This window comes from Gymnoscopelus braueri (assembly GCF_963280865.1).
Source record: "Gymnoscopelus braueri genome assembly, chromosome: 24".
Taxonomy (NCBI): domain Eukaryota; kingdom Metazoa; phylum Chordata; class Actinopteri; order Myctophiformes; family Myctophidae; genus Gymnoscopelus; species Gymnoscopelus braueri.
The window spans coordinates 21,625,730-21,647,452 of NC_137626.1; the positions used below are offsets into that span (position 1 = coordinate 21,625,730).

Below are 21,723 nucleotides of genomic sequence, written 5' to 3' on the forward strand. Positions count from 1 at the left end.
AGGAGGCATGATGAGTGTGGCCCTCAATGGCGTGCGCATCTGGAGGAGTCTGCTCAAGAAGATTCCAGATCTCTACGACGATAGTGTCACACTGCAGGTATTCACAGAGTCTGAATGAGTGTTGCATGTCAGAGCTGGAGGAGATACTGGGGCTTTTATCTTAAAATGAGTGTTGTTCCAGATTCAAGGTTTATTTTGTCACACGCTCAGACCGGTTGCTGCACAACTAGGGGGCAGAAAGCAACACTCTTTACAGCATATCTGGAACGCTTCCTTCTAGTTTGAGATGGACTTGTCCTTGAGGTCACGTGATCATGCACTGGAGCTCACTGCTCTAGCTGATTAGACTGCGTGTTTCAGTCAAAGCGTTTTTGGCCCTTGAATGCGTGCACTGTGCACACCCCGTAGTTTATAAAGAAGAAACCTGTCTGTACAACTATATGAAGTGAAATGTTGGTGTGACATGCTCCGCACACTGTGATAACAATATATAAAAACAAAATAAGATAAAACAAGGTGTATTACAAGTAAAAATGTTAGCAGCGATAGTAAATTAGTAGTAATGTACTTCAGTCCACACGGAACTGTGATGCTATAGGTAAGGTTCTGACATTAATGCAAAACATTATCAAAGGTTTTTGCTTTTGTGTACAATGAATACTGATACTAATACTGAAGATTTGCAAAAATTTCAATTGCAGCATAAAGTTAGTATTAGTTAGTATTTTGAAACATCCATGTAGCTGTTTTTTGTTTTCTAGTACCTCAAGCTTGGTTGAGAATGCATTGCTGGGTTTATTGGGCTTCTGTCAGTCTGAGCATCACAAAATTATTTCCTCATTAATTATGATATAACATACATTACTGTGATAAATACCTCATTTACACAGATAACTTCCTTTTTCGGTTCTCCCACCACAATTGCATAATTTTCTGATTGAAAGTTTGAGTTTCATCAACAGTTACGTAGTTTGCATCAAAATTCTAATGAATAACACCATGATTTTTTCTTTACCTTTACCAGGTTGTCGCCGAAACCGATGACTCTTATCGGACACTTGTTTGCTGTGGCCTTGGATGCTATTTACTTCAACTTCAAGTCTGAGTCCTGGAACACAAAACCTTGAGCCTTACAAGAGCGGAGCCATCCTGTACCGTGCTTTCACAGCCATGTTCCCCCTCATCTACTCTGAACTTAAGTACGTGGTGGTGTACTGAGAAGTGCTCTTTGAGAGACCCAGATGGACAGGAGTAATTCTTTGTGCTAAGACGAGTGAGACGACAAGTCAACTCCAACATCGTGTTTATAGGTTAAGACTACTGAAACAATCTACTGAACGGACATTAAGATGAGCTCTTGCAACCATCCGTTTAACCACTTAAACCCTAGTTTCTCGGTTTCCTCCAAGGCTCTATACTAATAGTCTGCTCCTTTTTTCCCCTCCACACCAAATCTGTTTGTAGATCTATTATTTTCGCTGAATGTTCGCCCCCCAGAATAGGGATGCCATACAGTTGTATAGTGTGACTTTCATTCAACAGATATATTTTTTCAAAAGAATGTCTTTGTATGTTGAGGACATAGAAAAGCATGGCCTTTTTATAACAGTATAATACAGAGCAATAGCATATAGATAATAGCATATTTTGGGCATTATGGGCAACATAGTACATACAGTATGTTTGTTTTGTGGGGGAATTCTACACTTTTTAAAATATTTTCTGATACAGCAGAAGGGTCAGTACCAAAACCAGTCAGCAAAAACTCAGATTGACTGACTGGTTCCAGCTTGAAAATTAATGCACCCGCATCATGTACTTTCTCCACCACCACTAGTATGTGAAACACACACACACCCACACACACACAATGCTTGAAAAAGTTAATTTATTAAAGAAGTAATAGTTTCCATATAGTCTTCATATGTGCTATGCAATGGACAGGCCAGAGTGACTGGAAGGTTCCATGTCATAAGGACAGGCATACCAACGGATCCCAGTGTAGGAGTGCTTTCTGCCGCTACTGTGTTTTTGTTTAAGTGCACATACCTCAGGAGCAGTTTGGGCAGCAATTTCAAAGTGGCAACGTTGTTGTCACTGTAATGCTCTGTTTCATATAGAAAACGTTTTAAAACATTTCGTTTTGGAAAGTGGTCACTGGTTAACACTACCAGTATGCACAAGTTGTGTTTGGACCATTTCAATTATGTCACACTATAATTTTGCGTAATATATGGATAAAATGGGGGGTGGGGATGTTACCTCCCCAGGTCTGCTAAGTGGCCCCTGAACTGCTAGAGAGGCTGGCTGCATTGAAGTGCAAAAATAAACGATTTTCGTGTACAGAAACACAAGTCATAAATTGACACCATTCACCATGTGGCCATTACTGACTTTAAGAGCAAAATGGCCAGCTTAAAAGGTGAATTCCACTTAAAATGTCATTCTTCATTCTCTTAACTTGTTTCAAAGCCGTTTGTTGCCTTTGACTATTTACAAAATTTCATTTATAATAGAAGTAGAAAGTCTCCTCCGATTGACACAATGACAACAACTCAGGGATGTTACACAAGGCTCTGACCTAAATGTACTATTTATTCCTGTACAGTAACGGATTTCTCTTCGTTCAATGAGTTCCATCCTTCCCATAACGACATATTGTGTTTACTTCGATGGGGGAAAGCCTCTTAAATATTACAAAAACAATATTAACAAACATTAACATTCAGCCACACTGATATTCTTAGTACAAGTCATCGTTAAAGACTTTACAACCGTTAACTGTCACAGTTTACAATTGTCCTTTCCTGCAGTTTTACAAACACCAAACCCATGATTGATGACTAACAATACCAGTAGGCTACAATAATAAAACAAAACAAAAGCAGGTAAAAATGAAAGCAATACAACTTCAAAAATATTCCTGCAAGGATGTAAACCATGTGCTGGAGATGCTATGAGAAAACAAAAAAACTAAACGAATACCATCATAATTAATTTTATAGCTTTTGAATAGCTTACATTTATGTGTGTAAAATTCTGTTCATTTCAAAGGGAGGGTGGGTGTGCTGGGAGCAGCAATTTGGCAACCTCACGGAGGAAAAGGCTTTATTCTCTATCTGATTAAAATGTAAGGCATGCCTGGACACTGGGAGCTTCGCCCTCTCCAAAAAGGCAGTTCAAATCAAAACATCAATCGGTTTCTCTCTAAAGAACGTCCACTGGGCCAATTGATTCACCACCAGAGGGTTGTGGGGGCCCATAAGCAACACGCAACGTTTTTGACAGGGTCGTGAAAACACAGCAACTTAAATAAAGGATTTTTTTATTATTTAACATGTTGGTCCAACATTGAATAAACATTTTTAGACTTCATATGAATTGATTTGAATATTTTCTGAGTGAGCACAGATTTGGGTTCTGGATCTGTCTCCGTCCGTGTCACAACTTGGGTTTTGCTCTCTGGAGAGCATTCCTAACACGTGGTGTCTTAAGAACTACCGCCAGTCCATCAAAGTTCATATTTAAAACACCTTCACGTGGAGTGCCAGCCGTCTTACTCAGCAGGCCTGTTTTCTAACACTCCGGCCTGTTGATGTGATGTCATAGTCCCCTGTCCTCCATCAGAACAAGTCAGCAGCATAATGTCCAGCCTCATAGTGGCATCAGGGTCCCACATCAGTGCAATCAGGCTGGGTGATTTGTCAGATGTTTGAGGAGCGTCGCCCCCTTGTGGCGCCTATAGAAGCTCGCAGCCTTGGTTCTCTGGCCCTGGAATAAGATGGATAGAGAGATGGTTTACCACACCCTTTCAAAAATCAGATTGAACAAATGTATTGTTTTGATGTCAAGTATTATATACTGTATATGCAGAAACACAACCAAAACATTGTGGAGAAGCCAATACTCCAACATATTCAAGGTGGTGCTTTGGAAGCCATGTACAATTTCATCATTCCTTCCATTCAAGGATTACACTACTATTCAACCACCTAAACTCTAAATACTTTGTTGTCCACCAAGGCTCTATACTTGGCCCCCTCCTTTTTCCATCTACACCAAGCTAAATATTATCCTATTTTTGCCGAATGTTGCATTTTACCGTATGTCATATCCAAAACAGGGACGCTAGAGTTCATGTGGTTAATACGTCCAGAACATAGAGAAAGACTGAGATGGGGTCATGTTAACCTCCTACAGATGCTGCTCATCCTGTTTGAATTCTGACCTGTAGTGTTCATTGAAGTCCAGTCTGAAGCTCAGGAAACGCAGACTCTCATCTGTGCTGGTCATCAGCAACACCAAGAACTGCTGGACTATACCCTGAGAGAGAGAGAAGGAAAGGGGACAGAATTGGTTAAAGGACAGTAGAAATGGGGGAGAGAAAGAGATGAGACTTTTTCAATGATCTTTCATTATAAACAATATCATATTGTATAAGTTCCTACAGTACATTGTCCAGGCATTCAATATATATTTTTTCAGTCAGTTACCTGGTAGAAGTGTGTGAGGATGCGGAGCTGGGAGCGCATCTTTGGTATGGTGTCTTGGAAGTCCTGCCTCCTCTTGTTCTCCTCTGCCTCCTGTTCAGCCGTCACACCCCACTCCCCCTGGAGACACACACACACGTCAGCCCACCACAGCACACTACATCCTTCAAACAGTGTGTAGTCTCTCAAGGCAAACGTTTGTTCAGGCCGATAATCCAATTTGTGAAATGGCATGAAAGAAGCCCCACACACTAGTGTTCTGTTTCCTAAACAGTCGCTCTAGGAGAAACCATCAGAAACTAAAAACAGGGTATTTAGTTCTCATTGACTAGAAAATGGTGATTCCCTGATGTTTAAAATTAGGCTGTGTCACAGGACATTGAAAGCTGCTGTTAGGCTTTTGAATGTTTGCTGCTCAGTGCTTTGGATACATCAATAACGACAGGAGACAAAGTAGCCTACTACTGTGTATGACACTGTGAATGCTCAGCCACACCAATAATCATCCCCCACATTGAGTGAGAACAGCTTACTCGAATATTATTTCATGAGCCTAAATTTACCATGTACAGTGTTAGTATGCTGAACCGGTAGGCTACTAAACCCATTACCATGATATGGATATGGCAAAATCACAAGCAGTCTAGCAGTGTATTATTAGTAATTTAACTGTCCCTGCAGTAACATTAACTTATGCTACAGACAGCCTGTCAGCACTAAGTCCATTTATGTAATATAATAACTACACAAATTACAGACCCTGCTGAAAAAAACAACAGCAGCATTTAGGTCAGCATTTATTGCAAAATGTAAACAATGATCGTACCAACGCTCTCTGGTATAGATAAAGCCAATTCTAGCCTGTCCTCCGTAGCTTGCCAAAAGGAACAGATCTACGAACTAACGACGTGTCGCATCACAACGCGTTGTTAGCTTGAAGATCTTTAATTTTTTGGCAAGCAACACCCAATTTTCATTGCGTGTCCAGTTTCATGAAGAAAGTCAACCTAAATGATGCAGCAGTACCTCGCCCTCCCTCTGTTTCTTCCTGTCCTCAAACTGCAGCCGTAGACTGAGCTCTTCCAGGGCAGAGCGGTACAGAGTGTCCTGGGCGCTCTGGAACTCTATGATCTGGTCAAATATGGCCCTCAGCTGGTTCAACATAGACTGTATGGAGGTAGAGAGGTGAGAGACGTTAAGTGGGAGACAGAGAGAGAGAGAGGACGAGGGGAAAATACTTTATATGAATTTACAGACTTTTCCTAAACTAGCTGATCTACAAACTCACAACACACCGCGATGTGACGCCTTGTGAGCTTGTAGATGAGCTATTCTCAGCGTGGGACACAGTCGTACAACTAAGTGTGTACACATTGGGCTTAAGTGTGTGTTGCCTTGGTGTTATCCAGTGTAGTTTTGGAGGTACCTTGTGTGTGTGTGTGTGTGTGTGTGTGTGTGTGTGTGTGTGTGTGTGTGTGTGTGTGTGTGTGTGTGTGTGTGTGTGTGTGTGTGTGTGTGTGTGTGTGTGTGTGTGTGTGTGTGTGTGTGTGTTTGTTTGTGTGTGTGTGTTTTACCCTGCTGTTGTTGTCCAACAGGCATCTGGAGATGATGGAGTCCAGGAAGATCTCATGGGCAGCGATGATGTGATCTAAGTCTTGAGCCTGCTGGACTTTCTTCAACAGCTCATCCCAGGAGCACTCCAGTACCTACACACCCACGAACACACACCCACACCCACACACACACACACACACACACACACACACACACAAGAAGACATGTAAGTTACTATACTGTAATGATTATGCAAAGCATGTTAATGTTAATATGAGGTGGTGTTACAGTGCAGTATATTAATGGTGTAGTACCTCAAAGGTGATGTAGTACTGCATCTGGTGGATGAAGTGAACCATCTCTGATGCCAGTATGTGACACTGGTGTAAAACTCCAGACAGCTCTGGAAACAACACACACAGGTTATGGTTTCATTCCATATCATTTTACTCAAACCATAACTGATGTAACTCTAACGCTACGGCTTACAGATGCAGTACATGCCTAAGCTTCATTTTATGAAACGGCAGTACAATAAAACCAAACAGCTGGTGTAGCAAATGAACAAGTACGGGTAGACTTTTTCATTGTAACACAAAGGTCATCTGAGAATCAAGAGAAAAGCCGCTGGGCTCTTCTAAGGATTTTTCACTTTGTCATTCTTCACTGTAAATCTCTTCACCTGAAATTCATCTTAAATAAGACTTTAATAACTAACCTGAATAATAGCTTACCTAAATCACACAATTTAATCACTTGAACCCTATAAGTTATAGGTCAAATAGTCAAAATAGACGATCTGCTATCTCAGATGGCGTTGCATTCCATCGTGAGATGGTAGAATGTCTGACATGCCCAGAATGGGGATGCTAGGGTTCATGCACGCTGGGCAAGACGCTGGGATGTTGGTTGTCTAGGCGGAAATGGTTGAATTTGGTGGGAAGTACCGCCCAAGGAAAATACGTTGATGCTTTACAAATCTGTTAACATTCTCTGTGAATGAAACAAGTGCTGTGATTAGTCAAAAAATATAGTTTCCGGGGGAAACACGTACGACGGAAATCCTGTCCACTGAGGACTTCCGAGACACTTGCTGGTTTAGGTCGTGACCAGGCTCTTCTCTTCGCAGATGAGTGAGGCTGGGAACGAGGCTAGGGTTCATGTGGTTAAAAGTGTTGTCTTGATGTGTGTGTGTGTGTGTGTGTGTGTGCTTTTATGTGAGTGCACCTGGCATGGTCTTAAGCAGCTTGGCGTTGCACATCTGTCCCTTCCAGATGTCAGTGAGGGTGTACTCCATCCTCTTAGCACGCCACAGGAAGTTAAACACACGCAGATAGTGACCCATACATTCTCGTGTGAACACCTGGAAAATACACACACATACACACACAGGTTTTGTCTCTTTAGTCATCAGAACAGCTTAGAGATTCTATTTGTGTGAAAACGTAGTAGTAGTTTTGTGTGTGTGAGAGAGTTACCGTAGCGATAGGTCCGTCTACATGGTAATCTAGACTGAACACGTCCCAGCCTGTGTCACCAGGAGACACCTGCATGTAGAGAGACACCATATGAACAATAGTAACATTTTTTTAATACGCAAATACACCTGATTACCTGATACCTGATTACTGGGAATAATCGAGTAATCGCTTGTTTAGAAGTGAGTGTGAGTGTGTTGAGTTGTGTTCACAGGGGATAGCAGCATATAAATACCACATTGCACTTGTAGTGAATTCTAAAATAAGATGATTTATTCAAAAGACACGGTTCTCAAAGCTCTGATGTGAACCTCAAGGTTCCATGTAGTTTTCTGTGTTTTGTACGAATTTTTTTGTTTATTTCCATTTGCTGCGGCATAAATAACAGTTCCTTGTCCCCAATGCTGAATGTTAACTTCTCCTGATCACATTGTTGTTTTAATTCTTCCTACATCCAGTTATGTCATTCTCCATCAGTTTACTTATTCAGACACGCACATTTCAAAAACATTAAAAAAAACTAACAATAACAACAACAAAGCCTTCACATGCACAAAGAAATCAAGATAGGGCAATAATCCAACCATCATACACTAATTAAGACCTATGCCTCAGTTTTACAAATCAGAGAAACACGACCATTTTAATAATCAGTATGACGTCTTAAGCCACAAGAGTTCGTGGTTTGCTGTGGATTTTACAACTCTTAGCCGTCGTAAAATCATGGTAAGTCACCCGGCCTCCTCTAACCTGAATCTCATAGACATCCCAATTGTTCTAATACACATTTCAGGCACTAGCAGGCATACGTCCTACATGAATACAGCCACCATCCCGTACCTCTAGCAGAAGGTACGTTCTACATAAACCCAGGCACTATCCCGTACCTCTAGCAAGCGTACGTCCAGTCTCTTGAGGATCTCGGCGTTGTCGAACTGAGCGTTGGTGGCTCTCACCGCTGTCTCCAGGATCCCTGTCAAGTTGTGCTGGTACAAAGTGGTGGCAGGACGGGCTAGCTCTGGTCTGAACACACACACACACACACACACACACACACACACACACACACACACACACAATGTAAGACGTTTTTCTATCTGTGATTTCCATGCACTGTACCTGTCATCTGAGATACTATTTAGAACAAGCGACCGCCCGCCCCCATCCATTGAGTTCAATGAACAGGTGGCGCCATCTTGTTTTTGGGTTTGTTTTTGAGGTTTTCAGCCATTACCTTCAATGGCGTGTGACGTTCCCTTTCTATATTGTATTGTCTTGTGCAAATTATGAGGTGTCATGCCTGAGATGAAGGCAAATATGATTTTACAGCTGTAGGTGGATAGTGAAGACAAATATGATTTTACAGCTGTAGGTGGATAGTGAAGACAAATATGATTTTACAGCTGTAGGTGGATAATTAAGTTGTATTCTATTCCATTCAACCACTTTCAACCTGGAGTTCCTATTTTGGGCTGTCATTATAGGGGAAAACTGCCAAATAGCAGATCTGCAACAAGCACACAACATGTCGCGAGATTGTAGAATATGCCGTTTATTTTCTATATACGTAGTAAGTATTTAGGGCTTAAGTGATTAACGTGATGACACAAGCTATCCCAGTGTCTCCTCTCCTACTCACTTGAGCAGGTCCATGAGGTGGCGTATGAAGTCTCCCTGGCCCAGCAGGAGGTATCTCCTCATGGCGTGGACGTGCTCCAGCAGCAGGTAGTTGCGGTTGAGGACGTCCAGCAGGTATTTGCTGGTGTCGAAGTACGCCGCGTCAATCTTTCCCTGGAACGCCCCCTCCAGGTCAGACAGCAGCTCTGCAGCTAGAAAAAGAGAGAGTGATAGAATGGAGGGCATGGGGAAAATACTTTATTTTAATTCACAAACTCAGAAATGCCTCATTTATTTATTTTTAATTCTAAGAAAACATCTAAATTATTTAATTAAGAGGCGTTTCAACCTGGCGTCCCTATTTTAGGCTTGTCATTACAAACATTTCCCCAAATCTACAAGCTCACGTGTCGAGATGTACCACGTTGTGAGCTTGTAGATGGCAATTTTCACTATTCGTCGAAACACGAAGTTAAAGCCCTTAAGGAAGCCGTAGCCAAGAGGTCGTCTGGGAATCGGAAGGTCACCGGTTTGACCCTCGGCTCACCCAGTCTGTGTTGAAGTGTCCCTGAACAAGACACTTAGCCCCGGCCTAAGTCTACCCCCCCCGGGTCCGGAGAATACTTTCCCCGTTCCTTTCCCGCATAATGTTGCAGTAGTATTGCAGTAAGGTGAAGGTATAGATAGCGATGCACGGGGTGGAATGTGGGAAATGGGAACGGCGTGATTCAGTGGTCGATTCACTGACCCAAGGCGCTACCTGGACGCTCCATTAACCATGAATTTATAAAGGGCCTGTGCTTTATTTCAACGGGAGCAGGAGGATGTGACAGGAGGGACGGCCTGCATCACACATCACTGCAGTTAAAGTGGTCAGTGCATTAAAGTGGTCAGTGTATTAAGGGAGAAGAGTGAAAGAGAGAGACAAGAAAGAACAGGAAAAGAGAGAGAATAGAGAAAGTGATGTATATAATCCCCCCCCCCCCCCTCCCTCTCCTTGATCCAAACAGGACAAGGCCAGTGAGCGGGAACTGCATTGATCACCTCCAAGTCAGTGTTCTATATCAGGCACTGACTGTCAATACAACCACACACACACACTGGATCTGATGGAGCTTTGATGGTCCGCTCTACTAACTGCGGAGGAGGATGCATGTTTGATTTTAAGACACAGTCCCAGGATGGAAAACAACGGTGGTTTTCAAGCAGAGTCAAACTTAGTAGGCTACTTCATAACCAGTCGAACCATCACGTCTCTGTTCTGGGTGAACATTCAGCGAAAATAAGTCGGAAAAAAAATAAGGGGGCCTAGCATAGACCCCTGGGGACTCCGGTCAATTAACTTAACCCATTTAGACCTGAGGCCGATTCTAAAAATGCCTTCTAAATCCTGACCAAAGTTTTCTGAAAAAACTTCAAATATTTATTCCAAAATTACAACAAATGTATGTTGCTATATACTGTACATAGCAACAAGAACCCCAAAAGGCGTTCCCGTCCTGAAAAGGTATAGCTACAAATAGGGGTTCCCGCCCCAAAATGGGTTAATAGGGTTTAAGTGGTTATGAGTACATTTAACCCATTAAGACCTGGAACGCATGTGTGTCACTTTAGATTTCTTTGGCTATTCAAAAATAGCAGATATACAAGCTCATAGCGCGGCACCGAGTGCCACGCTATGAGCTTGTAGATCTGCTATTTTTGAAAAATATTGAACAAACATTATTTTGATTTTTTTTTAAAAAATGAAAAAAAAACCTGGAAAAAAAACACAACCTGGCTACATATATGCCAAACAATGGACTGAAGGTGGACAGTAGGGTTGAGGATGGTCAGAGGATGACTGATGTAGGGAGATGGGAGCGGAGGAAAATCACAAGAGGGAAGGGAGAGAGAGAAAGAAAGAGAGAGAGAAAACTAGCATCCAGTCTGAGCCAGGTGAGACTCACCATCTTTGGGGTTGTCGCTGGAGTTGGAAGCTGGTGTGATTTTGCCAGGTGGCGTCCTGTCGTGACACACCTGATGCAGGAAGTTAATGGATTTTCCAATCAATAGAACCTGGATAGAGCGAGAGAAAAAATGACATAAAAATAAGAGCAACATGATGAAAACAGGCATAAACATTGAATATACTTTTAATTGACGGAGAGGCCTCTTGACAGTGAAGAGGATGAAGTTGAGGAGTCTGTCACAGTAGCTGGCCTGGACTTTTTCTAAACCTCAGGTAGACAAGCATTTAGGACGTTATTTTGAACATTACTTTCTACATTTCCTGCAGATATTTCAAGGTTTTGCTACTGTAGAAACACAACACAATGTTACATATTGGTGTTTTAGTTGAGCAAGTGAACACAAGCACCCTCTAGTGGATACTAGAAATTAAACATTTCCCCTTTAAAGACCTCAGACTGAATTTAGGATTAAGCACAAAACTGTATTTAAGACTTTTTAAGCCCTGGACATTTTTTAAACCTTGCAGGCACTCTGTGACATAAGAGAGAGTGTGTGTGTGTGTGTGTGTGTGTGTGTGTGTGTGTGTGTGTGTGTGTGTGTGTGTGTGTGTGTGTGTGTGTGTGTGTGTGTGTGTGTGTGTGTGTGTGTGTGTGTGTGTGTCTCTGTCTGTCTGTCTGTCTGTCTGTCTGTCTGTCTGTCTGTGTGTCTGTGTGTCTGTGTGTCTGTCTGTGTGTACCTTGCGGGCCTGGTCCATGGTGATGAAGGTAGGGATCATTGACTTCCTGAGGGAGTACTTGTCATGCCACAGGCGGTCCGTCTTCACATTGGGGTCTGAGGCTACAAAAAACTACACAGGAGATAAAGTAAAAGTAAAACTTTTTAGAAACTTACAAATCAAGCTTCAACATATTGGCTAAAACTGCTCGATTGGAACACTTTTTTCCATGGGACATCCAGAGGCATCTCAAATCGATCATTCCTTCTTTTCACTGATCTTTCTGCACTTAGAAAAGTCTCCCTTCTCCCTGTTGACTGGCTCTGACAGGCAGAGTCAAGTGGAAGCTGAATCATCATTGAAAACGGTCCAATAGGCGCCTTGGTTGGTTCTATCGCATTCTATTTCTACGCTCTGCTTTCCCGACAAGACTCACTTGATCACTGATGACGTTAATGCAATCAAGCCTATTCTGTGGCAGTGGAACTCATCAGATCTAGGCTTTCTATTTCTACATCCATTTCCCCATTAGGATAGGATTTCATCTCGAGAGTATTAAGACTGGCTTGTTCTATTGTAGTTATTATCTATAACAACCGGGGTTCCCAAACTTTTCCATTCCAAGGACCCCCAAATAGTTATAGTCCATTGCTGTGGCCCCCCTATCATGAAATGTCTTAAAATAAAATAAAATATAAAAACAAACATCAATATCCATGTTTTCTCTACACAATTTTTATGTAGTGAAATCAAACTTCTATAAATAGTACAGGTTAGACTAGATGGGAAGCAACAAAGGGACTGTTAAACTGTTAAAAGTGAGATACTGTGAGAATGCTCTTAGATATATCAATGTATCTGGAATGCAGGCAAATAATGTACCCCAGGGTATACCTGACGAAGGCCGGAGAGGCCGAAACGTTTTAAAACCGCTCTATTAATAAATTAGTTTGGTAGCATTAAGACGGTGTGTGGACCTTTTCTTTTACTTTACAAATAATGTGGCCCCCACATGCAGATAGATTGTGTTGATAAACACAAAATCTGCAAACAAAAAGGGTTGTATGGGCATTTGTGTTGTAGAAATATGCATTTGAATGTTGAATGCCTGTGTTATTGTTTTATTGTTCATTGAATAGGGATTTGCGCAGCTAGTCGACTCAACATGATCATGGTCACAGGTTTACGAAGATATTTGTCAAAGACAGTAATTAAAACACAAACTTAAGAATTACAAAACATTACAATAACAATGTCAATACCAAATTTTTCCCCACACTAAATATAAAAAAATGTAAAATGTTCAATCCCATCTGAAACCTATTAACCTGCACACATAGGGGATTGGGGATCTGAGATCTCTCTATATATTTAAACTGTGTGTGTGTGTGTGTGTGTGTGTGTGCGCGTGCGCGCGCGTATGCGTGTTCTCCTTGGGAGATTGCCGTCTAAGGCCACAATAACTCTTCCTCCCTGTGTTCTTGCACTCAGCACTTAAAAGGCTGGACACAGACATAACTACTGGTTAACACTGGTCCCATTACCACAGAGATGAAGAATGATCACACATCAATTGTTCTCCATTATCTTCCTCTCATCACTTTTCATTTGAGACGTAACCCCCCCCCCCATCGAGTCTAATCTCCTCCCTTCTCTCGTGTTCCTGAACTGAAATGGTTGTATTTTTGCCTCGTGTCAGGCGCTTACTTTCAGAAATGTGAGCCCAGTAACAAGCATGCTCTTCAAATCGTAAAATTCAAGGTCATTTCAAGCACCACCGAGGCGCGTCATGAGAGTGGAGGGCAGAACTGTATCTATGCTGTTGAGGTTTTGTTCTTTTCATAATCTGCCGGAGGGCAAAAATTGATAAGCAGTCGTAAGAAAAAGGAAGGACACTCGGGTAAACTCATACTACAGCCTGACTGACATATCGGCTTGGTCGACATATCGGGCCGTTATTTGACGTTTTTGAGGACATCAGTAACAGCCGATGCATCGCGATTATTAACCACTTTCAAGCTGGCATCCCTACTTTGATTTCCCTACTTTGATTTCATTATAGGTGACAAGTTTTCAAACATAAAAAACAACTCTACAAGCTCTCAAAGTCTTACAAGTGGTTAAAAAAAAAGTAAGTTCAGTTTTCACAGACATTATTGAGGAGAGTATTGGGTAAGGATGGCTATTTAGCCAATTTAGCAATATCCACCGGCGACCCCACAGGTTGCCTGTGTAGTATGTATGTATATACTGCACATACACATATACTGTATGTGTGTACCTCGTGATACGTGTCCTCCAGTTCTCCATCATAGATCCAGCGGTACAGGAAGTTGAGGATGGGATGAGACACCAGAGTGAGGATGTGTTGAACCAGAGTTCTCATCTGAGGGTCTCCTGTCTTTGTGTAGGCATGGACGGCAGATGCCAGCTCACCACCCTTACGACCTGCAAGACACACACACACAGACACACACACACACACACACACACACACACAAATCAATACACACGGAACAACACACATATGGTCACACAAGTTGACACAACACACACAGACATACACGAGCCCCCAGGACCGCAGAGGATTGTTGAAGCTGCCGTATCCTGGTGGTCAAATCTGGTATTGCAAGGACGTCCGCATTTAAAACGCTACTGCGCCTGCTTGGGGCTCTAATCTTCCGCATTTGGGCACCAAAAAAAAATGCGGAAGTAGAGTGTACTTCCGTTGCTGAATGCGCTGGGTGAGCAACTTCATTGATTTAACCTCCATTAAACTAGTGTGCGCGCACATGCATAGGCCATTACTATTAGAATTCCATCAAACATGAAATCACATGGGTGAAAACAAGATGATGCATCTCAAGGGGTTTATCCTCCAATCGAATTACACATTAAATAAACTCACACACAAAGCAAAAGCTGTTTTTAACACACAGACCTTGGCAGAAGTCAACAAGGGCGGCCAGCGATTTGAGTCTGACTTTGGGGTCGTAGGTCCACACTAGCAGTCTCCTCAAAGTTAAACTGTTGTCTAATCCCAGGTTCACTCCCTGGTCATCCTCTACCTGCAGCTACAACACACACACACACACACACACACACACACACACACACACACACACACACACACACACACACACACACACACACACACACACACACACACACACACACACACACACACACACACACACACACACACACACACACACACACACACACAGAAAGGGGGAATTGTATCAAAGTAAGAGAAGCCATCATGTTTAAACAATTCAGCATTATCTCTATACATGTCAATTATATTTGGTTGCTGTCAGGCAGAAACTCCACATTTAAAAATAGCTCATCTTCAAGCTTATGAGTGTCTGTCTGTCGAGCCATTGTAAACACTACTATCATCCATTCATAGTGAGGTGTTTACCTGCGAATGGAGCACAGACAGCAGTCTGTAGTATTCTTGCAGCTCTTGATGGAGAGAGGCACAGAAACTCTAGAGAGAGGCAGAGTGTTAAACATGTTAAGTGGACTACAAGAGAGACACGTGCCAAAAAATACTGATACACAGGAACGTGCACAGATGAACCCAAACAGACACACACACACACACACACACACCACCACACCTGTCCGACCAGTCCGAAGGCGCGGTCAAGGCTCCTGGAGTCGGTGTACTTCCGGATTTTGTTGTGGAGCCAGCCGAGCTCGGCCAATCGGCTGCTGATGTCCCTCAGAGACTTGCACACCACCACCTGGGGGAGGGACGCACAGCGGGAGATGAGACTTGAAGGTTATAACAGGAGAAAGAGAACAGCGGAACCTAGAGCCTCCACTTTGAAATGAGTCCTTCAACAGACACATTCTCCATACTCAGTGGTGGAAAAAGTACTCAAATGTTTTACTTAAGTAAAAGTATCAATACTGCACTGTAGAAGTACTCTGTTACAAGTAAAAGTCCGGAATTCTAAATTTACTTGAGTAAAAGTACAGAAGTATTGGTATCAAAATGTACTTAAAGTACCAAAAGTAAAAGTACAATTATTTTTGAAAATAGCCGATCTACAAGCTCACAACGCGTCGCAAAGCGACGCGTTGTGAGCTTGTAGATCTGCTATTTTCAAATAGCCTAGGTACAAAATAGGGCTAAAGTGGTTAATATATGTTTCGTAATATCATAATTTATATCTGAAAAGTAACTAGTAACTGAAGTTTTCAAATAAATGTAGTGGAGTAAAAGTACAATATTTGCCTCTGAGATGTAGTTGAGTAGAAGTAAAAGTATAGACAATTGGAAATACTCAAGTAAAGTACAAATACCTCAAAATTGTACTTAAGTACAGTACTTAAGTAAATGTACTTAGTTACTTTCCACCACTGTACTGTATCTATCATTAACCACCTAAATTAACCAGGGTCCCCCATGGCTCTATACTTGGTCTGCTCTTTTTTCCCCCCTCTACGCCATCTCTAAGCCGAAAATAGCTGAAGTACAAGCTCACAGCTGTAAGCTATTTTACCAGAATCTTCGCCACAGAATAGGAATGCTATGGTTCATGTATTTTTTGGGGGGGGCCTAAATTAGTGCTGTGTCTGACTAAGACAATTAAGATTATGGATTCCTTTCCATCCGTCTATTGCACCTGGAATTAAAAGATATATCATGTCCTCATGCTCAATTATCCCTGAAGGTTGTGGGAGATAGGCTACATTGGTTATGATGTTATGGTCTGACATCTCTTCGGCTCTGTCCCCGATACTTTATGGGCTCGTTGTGATCTGGGAAATGTCTTTAACCACACAAACTCCCTATTCGGGGGTGAACATTGGAAATAGCACACCTACAAGCTCACAACGCTCGAGTTTGTCAACTAAAGTACGGTAAGACCCATGTCAACTAAGTATACAGGGTTTTAAGGGGTTACTCACTTAAACCCCAGCATCCGTATTGTGGGGAAAGCTTTCGCTGAAAATAGCAGATCGACAAGCTCACAACACTCACAATCAGGATCCTTCCCGCTCCCAGACGGCCCCCCCCCCCCTCGACCTCCAGGGTCACTGCCACCGTAGCTAAGTGGTTGTTAAAGACGCAGGATCCACACAAACACACACTTAATGGACTATTATCCAATAGCATGACGACAGCACTTTGACTATTAGACTCTATATTTAGGAAAGAGGACCTGAAAGGAGACAGAGGAGATCAACAGGGGGCACGTGAGACAGAGAGAAAGACAGACAGAGACAGACAGACAGACAAGGAGAGAGAGAGACAGAGCTTGAAATACCCAACAGAGAGAAGGAGGGAGGAGAGAAAAAAGAGAGGAGGAAAAGAAAGACGGTAAAGAGCTGAGAGAGCGAGAAGAAGAGAGTGGTCGATGTGGCTTGGAGCCAAAGAGCATCGTATTGATCTGTTGGATCTCCCTAAAGCTTTTTAAGACAGTTCAACGACTGTGGTCTTGATATGAGCTCCATTCTGTGTGTGTGCGTATCTCTTCTTGTCATCATGGGTACAAGACTGAGTATGTGTGTTATCTATGTGTGAGACTGTGTCAGTACATTAGAGACAAAATGAGCGTGTGTGTAAGCTCTCATGTCATCACCGAGTATGTGTGTGTGTGTGTCTGTGTGTGCAGTCGGTACTACAATAAAGGAAAACTGAGTGCGTGTGTATGTGTGTGTGTGTTTCTGACATGGAGAGGATAAAAAGCTCATACTATGCAGGACGATCAATACTTCAGCACTGACTCCAGCTCTCTGTAAAACCCATGAGGTGTTGAACCACAATGCAGTGACTGAGTTAGGAACCCTTTTTCTTATCATCAGCTGTGGTCCAAACTTTCTGCACTGTGCAGCAATTAAGGTGTAAGGTGTATGTGTTGTTTATGCATGGTTAGCCACTATCTCTTAAATTCTCTTTATATCAAATGTCTTTATCAAAAATAGCTAATCTACAAGCTCACAATGCATATTTTTGCCTAATATTCTTCTTACGACATGCCCAGAACAGGGACACTAGGGTCCATGTGGTTAGGTAAAAACCTCCAGTGCGTCAATTCACCAACAAGACTGTTTGATTGCTCGAAGTCACGTGTGCCATTTTAAATAGAGACCTTGATGGAGAGCTAAAAATGTGAGCGCACTGCATGATTGAGTTAGCGTCATTTGCTGCCATACAGGTAGAACGTATGGAGTCCCAGCTGACAGGCTAATGTTGGTATCAATCAAACGATAATGCTAGCTGAACGCAGCATTCCAGAGGCATCGATTCTCACCATTTCAGTCTGTTTACAGTGGAAAACTGAGTGCAGAGGAACTGATGGGCTATACTGTTGTTAACCTGATGGATTTGATTCACATTAAGGTATCAGTTGTTCCAACCTCTATGTCTTGAACGTCACAGTCAACTGATAAGGCATATTTATAGTTTTGCTGCGTTGGCGATTGCTTGCTTTACATCTCGTAAGTTCTCTAAATATGACTATCAGGCATATTTATGGCACTGCGGGGCGGCACAGAGGCTAGCGTACCTTGCTATCCATCTTGTAGCAGTTGTCCTGGGCGTTCATTTTGATGAACTTGCCGTCGATGCCTTGGAACACATAGAGGAGGTCGCGCACCAGCATCGCCTCGCTTACCTCCGCTGAAAACCGCATCAAGGGAATAAAAATTACAGAGAGGGGAGAGGAGAGGATTTATTGTGGAGCATGGGTTACTGGCTGGGTCACACTTGTACTGTCGTCCCAGAGATTAAAGAGAATTATTGGTAATTACTTTATTTCATAGCGATCTCCGAGGGACAGGGACACAGAGAGGACAGGGCAAAAACATACAACTAAATTATCGAGTACACAGTAATTGTATTTCTGCAAGTACAAAGACGAAGGAGTTAGTTCTAACAAATCTGGCACTAGAACAATGATAGAAGCTATCTGACGCTGCAGGGGTCAGATAGCTTCTATCATTAGGCCCACAGTCCGCACTAGAAGAATTTAGCAATCAGATATATGCCTATAGGCCAGTGGTCTGCTCTTCTGAGTGACTAATAATGGGGTAGCAGCAGGTAAATAGTTCAGTGTCTTGCTGAAGGACACCTTGCAGGGATGGACACTCTGGTGCTAGTGGGAATTGAACCTATGACTTTACAGTAGTGATGGGGGAGGCATTATTATTTTATAACACAGGCTAAGAAGGTCGGATGGCGACGAACTAGATACCCGAGTAAAGTTCACTTTGATCCACTATGCATCCACTACCATTTCCACTACCATTTCGTCTGCCATACCGTTCGGCCGCTAGGGGCAGTTGAAATTTCTTTTTTGGAGCCAATAGATTTTTTTTTCTTCACAGAACCTGAGGCTCAGCTCGGTCCGACTAATTAGTATACATTTTCGGCCAGGCCCGGCCCGAAAACGTCGGGTCGGGTTCGGGCAGAATTTGAGAACTCTATAAACAATACCACTCAGAATCTAGGATGGCTGCAAAACCTGAAATGGATTAAGACTCACCATTGGGGTCTCCGTCTCGGCGTGGACGGAGGGCCCTGTTGGAGAGGGTGGGGGGGATGAGGGGTGGACGTGAGGTAGTCGGAGCCAAAGCTGAGGAGGGGGAGGAGCTTACAGGAAGAGCCCAAGCCAAGCGAGAGCCGAGGGGCTGACCGGCTGCTGATTGTTGTCTGAGACAGAGAGAGAGACATGCACATAAATAGACAAATATGCACACACATGCGTACAATGTACAAAAATGCATAAACGCATACAGCTAAGACATACAACAAACATGGAATTGCTAATGTCAGTCTTCTGGGATTGGAATTTGTATATATTTCGGTCAAATGCCTCATTCAAGCAAACAGGAAATAATTTATGCAAAGCAGATGTTCAGTTCTTGAATAGGAGTTAATATTAAGAATAGTTTAACTTCCTTTTTTTAAATCAAGTTCCCTCTCTAATTAATCTAGAACTTAATTCACTTTAGTCTGTTACTAAGCTCTTGTAGCATTAGCGTCCATTTAGAATTACTCTGTAAATACAGTACACTTTAGACGAGTCAATAAACTACGCTAAAAGTATGCCCTTTAAAAATGAATGTCTATGCATAATTAAAGGTCCAATAGAGGATCTTTAATCACAGTTCAACACCGTAAATGCTCTTTTGAGCATGGATTAAGGAAAGGCCTTTTAAACAAAACAAGAAAAGGTGAGCCAAGCCAAGACATAAGAATGTAGATGGCTCCTGAATTATTGATAGAGATCAAAGCAATGAAATGCCCTTTAAAAAAAAATAACAGGTCCATAAAACAGGTTATAATGGCCTTGGCTGAATGACAAGCAGCTTTATTTAATAGTAGCGAGGGCTTTCACAAGTCAAGAGTGGGATAAATAAGACAGCCACTCAGGTATATTCTTACCCAGCCAGCAGTGACTGCGGAGGTTGCGTGGGTCCATTCAGTGTATACACCCCTAAACTGGAGATCCCACTGGTCCCCATGCTGGCAGAGAGGGCCCCGGGTCCGGCGGCCACCACCGTGGCCCCGCCAGTAGCCCCCGTCCGCTCCCCGTAGCTGAGGGCCAAGCTCTGTGGTCGGGTGCAGTAGAACGGGGTGGAATGGGCGTCTCTGGGGAGTGCCTGGGCAAACAGCGCCCCATAGCTGCCCACCTGGGAATTGCAAGGAGGAGAAAGATGGGGCAAGGTTAAGAGTAGGGGTGCAACAGTAAATCAAACTAACCGCTTTATTCAATTATACGAAATGATTGATACAAAAAAATCATAATAATAATCAGACTAATTGATTTAGTCAATTATAAAACAATCTATTACCATGTTTTGTAGATTGATTAATATAAACAAAATTACTCCTACATATTTTTTCCAAACATCACATCAATCGGTACACATTATCTCTATAGTCATGTGATCAAGATGGATCTGTCAGATTTTTCATATTGCATCCTGATTGGCTATTAAAGTTTGCAGTTGTTGCCATGAAACATTGCTGACCCAAAATAAGCTACATGCCCTGTCGGAGACCTAGTTTGACAGTGAAAATAGGAATCCTAAAGGAAACGGAAAGAAATGCATTCAGATATATCCGTGCTTGCTATATTGAAGTTAAAAAAGGCTGCACAGCTCATAGCCACGATTAAAACATATTTTAAAGAGTACTCCATGACACATGCCATGAAAATGCATAGGGATAAACTTTGACCGTGTGCTCTGGGAAAAAAAAAAATCTATATTGTAGGTCCTGACCCTACTAGTATGACGAGCATGATCCAAATCAGATTCAAACTGTTCATGTATTACTGGATGTGGGTATAAATATAAACTGGTAGAAAAGAAAACTAAGTTTGAGTGAAATCCTCCAGCTGTTTCAGCTATCTCTCATACATGATATCATTATGAATCCCCTGAGCTCAGCATGGATGGTAAAAATGCTTTTGGACGTCTCAAATGTCGCTGGTGGTGCCTTGCCACGAAAAATTCTATTTCAGCTTCTTTTCTATCAGACATTGTTGCCTGTTGTGTTCTACTACACAATATATGTGAAATGAACAAAGAACACTACTGTGGAGTGGAATCTACAGTAAATACAATAAGCTCCTGTCGGCCGTATGTGCACACACACCAGAGAGATGCCATTGTGCTATAACCCACGTCTGATTAAAACCAATTAAAAAAAAGCAAAAAGAAAGCTTATTATTGTGGTTATATTATTCATTTCATTTTCATACAGAATGCCATTGCCTTGTATAGTTTCAAGATACAGTTTTATGTACAAGTTGCTTGTGATGTAATTGTTTCAATTGCATGTTCAGACACAGACTTTTCGTAACCTTTGTTTGAAACATTTATTGAAAATGATGTGGAATAACAATTGGTTTTATATGGTAATTATATTTAACAGTACATTGTAAAC

General features: G+C 42.2%; 1 protein-coding gene across 1 annotated transcript in view; it reads right to left on the reverse strand.

Moving 5' to 3' along the window:
- Nucleotides 1–1,871: 1,871 nt before the first annotated feature.
- tubgcp3 (tubulin gamma complex component 3) overlaps nt 1,872–21,723 on the reverse strand; it is a 30,020-nt gene continuing 10,168 nt past the window's right edge. Inside the window, exons 5-23 of the mRNA XM_080422788.1 lie at nt 20,215–20,462; nt 19,313–19,479; nt 18,335–18,447; nt 15,434–15,559; nt 15,232–15,300; nt 14,749–14,881; nt 14,089–14,255; nt 11,829–11,939; nt 11,089–11,197; nt 9,162–9,351; nt 8,410–8,545; nt 7,523–7,591; nt 7,272–7,407; nt 6,359–6,447; nt 6,065–6,196; nt 5,517–5,657; nt 4,494–4,610; nt 4,229–4,323; nt 1,872–3,771 (exon numbers count right to left, since the gene is read on the reverse strand). Of these exons, the coding sequence (XP_080278914.1) occupies nt 3,705–3,771; nt 4,229–4,323; nt 4,494–4,610; nt 5,517–5,657; nt 6,065–6,196; nt 6,359–6,447; nt 7,272–7,407; nt 7,523–7,591; nt 8,410–8,545; nt 9,162–9,351; nt 11,089–11,197; nt 11,829–11,939; nt 14,089–14,255; nt 14,749–14,881; nt 15,232–15,300; nt 15,434–15,559; nt 18,335–18,447; nt 19,313–19,479; nt 20,215–20,462 (2,415 nt within the window). The 3' untranslated portion in view covers nt 1,872–3,704. The remainder of the gene's footprint in view (nt 3,772–4,228; nt 4,324–4,493; nt 4,611–5,516; nt 5,658–6,064; nt 6,197–6,358; nt 6,448–7,271; nt 7,408–7,522; nt 7,592–8,409; nt 8,546–9,161; nt 9,352–11,088; nt 11,198–11,828; nt 11,940–14,088; nt 14,256–14,748; nt 14,882–15,231; nt 15,301–15,433; nt 15,560–18,334; nt 18,448–19,312; nt 19,480–20,214; nt 20,463–21,723) is intronic.